Genomic DNA, 9132 nt, shown 5'->3' on the forward strand with positions numbered 1-9132 from the left:
AATCCCAGCACTTTGGGAGGCCGAGGCGGGTGGGTCACCTGAGGTCAGGAGTTCGAGACCAGCGTGGCCGATATGGTGAAACTCCGACTCTAATAAAAATACAAAAATTAGCCGGGCGTGGTGGCGCGCGCCTATAATCCCAGCTACTCGGGGGGCTGAGGCAGGAGAATCGCTTGAACCATGGAGGTTGCAGTGAGCCTAGATCGCGGCACTGCACTTTAGCCTGGCGACAGAGTGAGACTTCATCTCAAAAAAAAGAGAAGTATTCCCTGTGGTGCTTTGAGATTTTATTTCCCCACATCCATCCCTCTCCTGCTGTCCTCAGTCTTAGTTAGAGATGATGGGGAGCCAGAGTTTTAAAATTACCATTCGGGATAGGAGAAGGACTCATCATACCGTGGAAATTAAACATGGTGAGAACACGGAAAGTAATTGCGCGTTCATCAGAGAGGTTTAAGGTTTGGCTTTGGTTAAATTACTATTTTGTCCAGAAAAAAAAGGAAGCACTGTTATAGAAATAGCTGTTTTCCAAACTAGCAAAGAACAGTCACACGTTTGGCCATGAAATAGAGTTTCCTACTTTTTCCTCCGCAGACTGGAACAGCCTGAGATCTGCTGGAGATAACTTAGGAAATTGTCATAGTGAAAATACTAGCATGGATTGTTGATCATCTGATGCTATGATTCTTTCCCAGGCACCACACCTGTTGGTGTTCAGATGGAGCAGCACACTAGTCATCCTAACAGAAAAGGTGTGTGTTGGAGGCCCTGCTTCCCCTCCCTTAAAAAGCAAGACCTCCTTTGCATTCCCCATTAAATGGGAGCATTGCTGTATTCCCAGAACCTAGAACTGGATCTGTTAAATAGTAGATGCTCAGTAATTATTTGTTAAATGAATTTATTATTCTTCCTTTGTATCTCCTCTTACTACTTAGAACAAGACTGTGTACAGGATCTTAGAAGACATGGTGTTAGCTAGAGTGAACAGATACTGAGTTGTAGTAGGACAATTCCATTGGTGGCCAGGGAAATGCCTGAGGCCTTCTGACTCCAGAGCCTATCCACTTAACTATAGGTGGAATACATTATCTGAAAGACCTACTATTCCATAGCTTGGACATAATTTTTTTTTTTTTTTAATAGGGAGTTTTGCTCGTGTTGCCCAGGCTGGAGTGCAGTGGCATGATCTTGGCTCACTGCAACCTCCGCCTCCCGGGTTCAAGCAATTCTCCTGCCTCAGCCTCCCGAGTAGCTGGGATTACAGGCATGTGCCCCCACGCCCAGCTAATTTTGTATTTTTAGTAGAGATGGGGTTTCTCCATGTTGGTCAGGCTGGTTTCCAACTCCCGACCTCAGGTGATCTGCCTGCCTTGGCCTCCCAAAGTGCTGGGATTACAGGCATGAGCCACTGCGCCCGGCCCCAGCTTGGACATAAATTAACTAGCTCTTTTCACAGAGTATGTAGTGCAGTGGTAAAGAGCATGACTTTGGAGTCTACAGGACCAGATTTAATTCCAGCTGCTATTTGCCAGACCCTCTTTTTTTTGTTTTTGTTTTTGTTTTTTTTTGAGACAGAGTCTCGCTCTGTTGCCCAGGCTGGAGTGCAGTGGCCGGATCTCAGCTCACTGCCAGCTCCGCTTCCCGGGTTCACGCCATTCTCCTGCCTCAGCCTCCCGAGTAGCTGGGACTACAGGCGCCCGCCACCTCGCCCGGCTAGTTTTTTTTGTATTTTTTTTTTTTTAATAGAGACGGGGTTTCACCGTGTTAGCCATGATGGTCTCGATCTCCTGACCTCGTGATCCGCCCGTCTCGGCCTCCCAAAGTGCTGGGATTACAGGCTTGAGCCACCGCACCCAGCCTTGCCAGACCCTCTTAAGCAGTTTACCTACTTAGGATCACTGCAACCTCTGCCTCCTAGATTCAAGTGATTCTTGTGCCTCAGCCACCCAAGTAGCTGGGATTACAGGTGTATGCTGCCACGCCTGGCTAATTTTTGTATTTTTAGTACAGATGGGGTTATGCCAGGTCTTGAACTCCTGGCCTCAGGTGATTCACCCACTTTGGCCTCCCAAAGTCCTGGGATTACAGACGTGAGCCATCGCGCCCAGCCAGTTTACAACTTATTTAATGCTCACAATTCTACTAGAAAATACTGTTAACCCCACAACCGATTGAAACATTTAAATTTACTGCTACTAAGGGATGGGCTAAGGGTATAAAGCTAGGCCTAACTAAAAAAACATTATTCATTCACACATATTAACTGTGGAATCTTGAGCAAATTTCCTGACTTAAGTTTCCTCAAGTAAAATGTAGGTAAAGCTACCTACTTTATCTGCATTCCTCAGGTCATGTTCCCCAGTTCCACAAGACTCTCATAGCACTTACTGAAATGTAATAGTGTGTGTGCTTGATCACCTAATGACTGTCTACACTGCAAGACTATCAGTTCCAGGAGAGTAGTGACCACATCTGTTTAGCAGACTGTGGTATCCACAATGACTCTACTTTAAGGGTCATTGTGAGAAACACGTAAGAGAATGTATGTAAAGCACCTTTTATTATCATATCCTCTGTTCTGCCTCCTTTGGCCTCTCCACCCTCATCCTCTGTCATATGTTGTCAGAAATACAACTCCTTTAGTATAGAGTGTATGTAAAGCAGTCTCTCTTTTAAAATTAAAACAATTTTAATTTCTCATGCCACCTTGTGTAAAAATATGTAAAGCATTCTTCAAACCTTATAACCCAGTATAAAATGCATTCTCGGCTGGGCACGGTGGCTCTCGCCTGTAATCCCAGCACTTTGGAAGGCTGAGGCGGGCGGATCACGAGGTCAGGAGATTGAGACCATCCTGGCTAACATGGTGAAACCCCGTTTCTACTAAAAATACAAAAAATTAGCCGGGCGTTGTGGCGGGCACCTGTAGTCCCAGCTACTTGGGAGGCTGAGGTACGAGAATGGCATGAACTTGGGAGGCAGAGCTTGCAGTGAGCCGAGATCACACCACTGCACTCCACCCTGGGCGACAGAGCAAGACTCCGTCTCCAAAAAAACCAAAATGCATTCTCATATGTCTAGGAAGGACTCAAATTATTTTGAAGTGCATTTGCATGGGAATTAACATATTTTACATGGAAATTAACACATTATTGAGAAGAATCTTGAGACCTAAGTTTCAGCTTCTGTCTCCTTACCACATTCTGCACAAACTGTCAAATGAGCTGATGACTCTGGAGCAGGAGGGAAAAGAAGATGGATGACCTACCAGTAGAGCTTGGAAGATCCACAAACCCAGTAACCCAGTGCAAAAGAAAAATACCAAAACCAATAAAACATATTTTCCTCACCAAGAGTGACTGACAGAAAACAGATTTCAGTTTTCATAGGCTCAGTGACCTTCCAGACAGAAAGCATCTCACCCTGGCACGCACATATAAGCACTTCTTCCTCTTACCAGGCCATTCCTTCTGTTGCCCTCTGAGTAAAGAACAAGAATAAGACATCTTTCTTCATACAACCTACTTTTCACACTTCTGCTACCAGGCTTGTTTTTTATGAAGAGGCCCTTCTTTATCCTTCAGATCCCAGCTGAGATACCACTTCCTCAGGACATGTTTTTCAGCTCTACAGACTAGGTCAGTTGCTTTCATAGCACTTACTGAAGTGTAATGGTGTGTGTGCTTGATCACCTAATGACTGTCTGCACAGCAAGACTGTCAGTTCCAGCAGAGTAGTGACCACTTCTGTTTAGCAAACTGTGGTATCCACAGTGACTGACGCATAGCAGGCACTTAGCTGTCTCTTATGTGTGTGAATGAAAATGAATTGTTTTTCCGTCCTTCTTGATTTCATTATAACAGTGAATTATTGTCTCCTTACTGTCTTGCCTTTTTAACTCTTACCTAGTTCCAGCTGTCTGACTTTCCATCCATTGCCCTTGTCTACTTTGCCACTTCCTTTTCATCTTTTAGACTCTTGTGGAGGAGTTCCTCAAAGGTTCAGTTTTTGTCTCTCTGTTTTTTAGCTTGGAGAGCTAATGTATTTTTGCAGCTTCTTTATCCTCTTTTTGGGGCTGGCATGGCAGTTTGACCTTTCACTTGAGCTCCGGTGCCAGCTCTCTGGCTGTTTTTCTAGACACTTCTATTGGGATTTCCTACTCTCACCTCAGATTCAGTATGTCCAGATGTGATTATGTTAATATGAGAGTTGAGTTTTACTCAAACTTCTTTAAGTCAAAAAGGCAATTCAGGGGTTGTGCAGTTGGGAGAGATGCTGAAGTAGCTCACAGAATAATGGGAAGAAGAGTGGCAAAAACCAGGGCCTCAGGGACTGAAACTGGGGATTCAGTGCCTCTTGGTGTCTGTGTATCCTATGCTTTTTCTTGTCTCTGATCTCTTGCTTTTATCCACTTCTCATGGTGTACTAGCCAAATAGCTTTCACTGGGCCCAACCATACATTTTCTCAGAATAGGAGATCAGAAGAAAGTAAATTTCTTTCTTTCTTTCTTTCTTTTTTTTTTTTTTGAGACGGAGTCTCGCTCTGTTGCCCAGGCTGGAGTGCAGTGGCCGGATCTCAGCTCACTGCAAGCTCCGCCTCCCGGGTTTACGCCATTCTCCTGCCTCAGCCTCCCGAGTAGCTGGGACTACAGGCGCCCGCCACCTCGCCCGGCTAGCTTTTTGTAGTTTTTAGTAGAAACGGGGTTTCACCGTGTTAGCCAGGGTGGTCTCGATCTCCTGACCTCATGATCCGCCCGTTTCGGCCTCCCAAAGTGCTGGAATTACAGGCTTGAGCCACCGCGCCCAGCCGAAAGTAAATTTCTTAGACACGAAATCCATATATTGATCCCAAGGAATGACTCTGGCCCAACTTACCTCATGTGCCTACTCCCTTGGCTCAGTCACAGTTGCCAAGGGGGATGGGAATACCATGATTGGCTTGTATTGGGTCACAGGCCAATCCTTGTTAGGGAGAGGGGCTTGATTGTGGTCTTACCAGTATAGCCTGGCTTCTCAAGCTTTTTGTTGTTGTTGTTTTGTTTTTTTTTGAGAAGGAATTTCACTCTTGTTGCCCAGGCTGGAGTGCAGTGGCGTCTTGGCTCGCTGCAATCTCTCCCTCCCGGGTTCAAGCAATTCTCCTGCCTCAGCCTCCCAAGTAGCTGGGATTATAGGCACCCACCACCACGCCTGGCTAATTTTGTATTTTTAGGAGAGATGGAGTTTTACCATGTTGGTCAGGCTACTTTTTGAACTCCTGACCTCAGGTGATCTGCCCGCCTCGGCCTCCCAAAGTGCTGGGATTACAAGCGTGAGCCACCGTGCCCAGCCACTTCTCAAGTTTTTAAGATTTAGTGAATACCCTCTACCAGAAGGCAGGTAGAGTTCTCTCACTACTCATATTGATCTCTTCTCCCTTTTAAAAACATTCACTTTTACATGTAATCACATAGTATAACTAACAGATAAAAGGCTTTTATTTTCACCCCAGACTATCAGACTCATTGTTTATGTCCTCGTCTTGTTAGATCACTGTTTCACCTGCGATTTGTCTTCCTAACTAGATAAGAAGCATCTAAGAAACCACGTCTTAACATATCTCACGTACTCGCTAGGATTTAGTACAGTCACAAGCATGTAGTGTGTATCAGTAAGAACTTGTAAACAAATTAGATTTTAGCTTATCCCACTCCTGCTTGGTTTCTCTTAATCCTATTATGATTTCCTTTTTGTCTTATGTGTCTTTCTGATATGTAACATATTCAAAGCAGGGCCTGGGCACCTGCTTTCATGGACCAGGTGCAGGGATCTAATTAGAATGGCTGTCCCTTGTTGGAATGAGCTCTGATTTAGTTACCTCTGATTTAGTTCCAGCCAAAGAGGAAGCTAATGCTGTGCCTCTTTGTAGAGCAAAACCCTCCCCCAGCTATATTAATCTTCAAGCAAGTTCCCCACCAGCCACTTTTCTGAACATCCAGACAACAAAGCTGCCCTCGGGTAAGTATGTAGGGAGGGTTTTCTTTTCTTTTCTTTTCATTTTCTTTTTCTTTTTTTGTTGAGACGGAGTCTCGCTCTGTCGCCCAGGCTGGAGCGCAGTGGCTGGATCTCAGCTCACTGCAAGCTCCGCCTCCTGGGTTTACGCCATTCTCCTGCCTCAGCCTCCCGAGTAGCTGGGACTACAGGCGCCCGCCACCTCACCCGGCTAGTTTTTTTTTGTATTTTTTAGTAGAGACGGGGTTTCACCATGTTAGCCAGGATGGTCTCGATCTCCTGACCTCGTGATCCGCCCGTCTCGGCCTCCCAAAGTGCTGGGATTACAGGCTTGAGCCACGGCGCCCGGCCAGGGAGGGTTTTCTAATGGACTCAGCAGGGGGAGGTTGCATGGAGGAGGTGGCTTGAGCTGTCACCTATTGATCAAGAGCCAAATCTATGTTAGGCATCTATAGATTTTTCCATGGTAGCTTGTTGATTATTTAGTTTCATTGATTTCATTATCATCCCAGTTCTACCAACTTGTATTGTTTCCTTGCTTGTTAGCACCTTTGATAGACTAGGCAGGAGTGAAGTGAACCTCTCATTGCTTATTGGTAATTTTAGTTAAAAGTTGGCCAGGTTTACCCCTGTTCACTTGGGAAGGTAAAATTTTAAAAAACGGTGGCCAGAGAAGGAAACTATTAGCTCGGTCTCAGGTTCTTTGAATTTTCATCATTCATCTTCCCCTGGGGAGGTCAGTGGGTATTTGGCATAGCTATGGGGAACCAAACAGGGCACTAACTAGACAGTCATAACCCCTGTTTTTGAGGATCTCAGAGTCCAACAAAGAAGTCAAGACTGATAAAAATACAAACAGCAGATAATATAATTACCAAAGTTAACTGGCTGTGTATAGTGTAGTTTAAAATAGTAGAAAAAGTAGCTGGGCACAATGGCTCACGCCTGTAATCCCAGCACTTTGGGAGGCCGAGGCAGGCAGATTGCCTGAGGTCAGGAGTTCGAGACCAGCCTGACCGACATGGTGAAACCTCATCTCTACTAAAAATACAAAAATTAGCCAGGTGTGGTGGCAGATGCCTGAAATCTCAGTTACTCAGGAGGCTGAGGCAGGAGAATCGCTTCAACCCGGGAGGCGGAGGTTGCAGTGAGCCAAGACTGGGCCATTGCACTCCAGCCTGGGCAACAAGAGTGAAACTCCATCTCAGAAAAAAAAAAAAAGAATGGACTGGCGGGGCATGGTGGCTCTTGCCTGTAATCCCAGCACTTTGGGAGGCCGAGGTGGGCAGATCACCTGAGGTCAGGAGTTTGAGACCAGCCTGGCCAACATGGTGAAACCCTGTCTCTACTAAAAATACAAAAATTAGCTGGGCATGGTGGCACCTGCCTGTAATCCCAGCTACTTGGGAGACTGAGGCAGGAGAATTGCTTGAACCGGGAGGTGGAGGTTGCAGTGAGCTGGGATTGTACTGCTGCACTACAGCCTGGGAGACAGAGCAAGGCTCCATTGAAAAAAAAATAATGAAAGAAAAAGAAAAATATTAGAAAAAGAATGGACTGGCCAGGTGCAGTGGCTCACGCTTGTAATACCAAGACTTGGGAAGGCCAGGGCGGGCAGATCACCTGAGGTCAGGAGTTCAAAACCAGCCTGCGCAACATGGTGAAACCTCATCTTTACTAATGATACAAAAATTAGGTGGACATGGTGGCACATGCCTGTAATCCCAGCTACTCAGAAAGTTGAGGCAGGAGAATTGCTTGAACCCAGGAGGTGGAGGTTGCAGTGAGCCGAGATCGTACCATTGTACTCCAACCTGGGTGACAAGTGAAACTCCGTCTCCAAAAAAAAAAAAAAAAAAGAATGGACCGATGCAGCAAGAATGGTTGAAGTTAGGGAACTTCAGGTCAGTGAGACACTATGTCAGGTAACAGAGGAGGCTGAGGTATCCCATGAGCTCTAGGGAAGTTAGGCCTCCCTCCCAGACCATTTCATTCACTTATCAAATATTTGTTATACGCCGGGCATTTTTCTGGGTGCTGGGTTAAAGTAGTGAATAAATCAGATAAAAATCCTTGCCTTCCTGGAGCTTACATTCTAGAAGGGGAACTTAGACAAAAATTAAGTAATTATAAAATATGCAATATGACCATAAATATTATGGGAAAACTAAAACAAGGGAGAGGGGTAATAAGTTCCAATGATTGATTTCAAATTAAAATAGGATAGTCAGGTATGCCTCACTGGGAGGTGACAGCTGGGCAAAGGTATGTCTGGGTTGGGTTGTGCCTGGAAAGATTGGAGAGGTCATTTTATTACGGTCCTTCCAACCTCAGTACAATTACCAAATCTCTCTCCTTTGTTTCCTTGCACCTCCATTGCTTTTCCTTCTGGAGTTGATCACAAGCCCAAGGAATGCCTAGGACTCCTGGAATGTATGTATGCCAACCTCCAGCTTCAGACCCAGCTCGCCCAACAACAGATGGCTATTTTGGAACATTTACAGGCATCCGTGACACAACTGGCTCCTGGGAGGGGAAGCAATAACTCTTCTCTCCCAGCCTTATCTCCTAATCCATTGTTAAATCACCTGCCCCCATTCAGTAAATGAACTGTGGAACAAAGTTACTGTGTTTTTTTTTCCTCTGTCTTCCCAGTAAACCCTTGTTGGAATCTGGGTATATGTATTCTACATATGGTTAATTTGTTCACAGGTTCATAATAAGTGCTCATTGAGGTCAAAGCATTGTACAAAGGAGTTTGGGGGAATTACTGTCTAATGAGGCAGACAATTCATTGCAAAATGTAGTGGTGTTCTGAAAGGGGATGGAGGTTAAGAAATAACATTGGAGGTTACTAGGATACAACTGGACCAATTTTAGAATCTTGATGGAGAATGTGGCTTTATGATGCCACTTGAAGAAGGGAGGGGTTGGGTGGCATGGACAGATGAAGTCAGGTAGGTCCATATCAGTTGGGAAGCCTGGACAAAGACCTAGAGGTAGATATATTAGTCCATTCTTGCATTGCTATAAATAAATACCTAAAGTTGGGTGATTTGTAGAGAAAATATATTCATTTTGGCTCATGGTTTTGTTCTACGGGCTGTGTGTGCCACATCTGCTTCTGATGAGAGCCTCAGGGAG

At 45.3% G+C, this 9132-nt stretch overlaps 1 protein-coding gene across 2 annotated transcripts; it reads left to right on the plus strand.

The window, feature by feature from the left end:
- The first annotated feature begins 566 nt into the window (after nt 1–566).
- Nucleotides 567–8610, plus strand: TSACC (TSSK6 activating cochaperone). Of its 2 annotated transcripts, none has more exons than XM_017852462.1 (3): nt 567–752; nt 5866–5994; nt 8394–8610. In XM_017852462.1, exons 1-3 carry the CDS (start codon nt 719–721, stop codon nt 8531–8533), a joined length of 303 nt encoding a protein of 100 aa, XP_017707951.1. In that variant the 5' UTR covers nt 567–718; the 3' UTR covers nt 8534–8610. The 2 variants fall into 2 exon arrangements, with proteins under 2 accessions (XP_017707951.1, XP_017707950.1); XM_017852461.1 differs by having other exon boundaries at nt 571–752; nt 8383–8610.
- Nucleotides 8611–9132: the final 522 nt, after the last annotated feature.

Source organism: Rhinopithecus bieti, unplaced genomic scaffold (assembly GCF_001698545.2).
Source record: "Rhinopithecus bieti isolate Rb0 unplaced genomic scaffold, ASM169854v2 scaffold_33937, whole genome shotgun sequence".
Classification (NCBI taxonomy): domain Eukaryota; kingdom Metazoa; phylum Chordata; class Mammalia; order Primates; family Cercopithecidae; genus Rhinopithecus; species Rhinopithecus bieti.

Coding starts and splice junctions, on each gene's coding strand:
- TSACC (XM_017852461.1), top strand. CDS start 719: ATGGAGCAGCACACTAGTCATCCTAACAGAAAAG. Junction 753..5,865: donor TAGTCATCCTAACAGAAAAG/GTGTGTGTTGGA, acceptor CCTCTGATTTAG/TTCCAGCCAAAGAGGAAGCT. Junction 5,995..8,382: donor GACAACAAAGCTGCCCTCGG/GTAAGTATGTAG, acceptor TTCCTTCTGGAG/TTGATCACAAGCCCAAGGAA.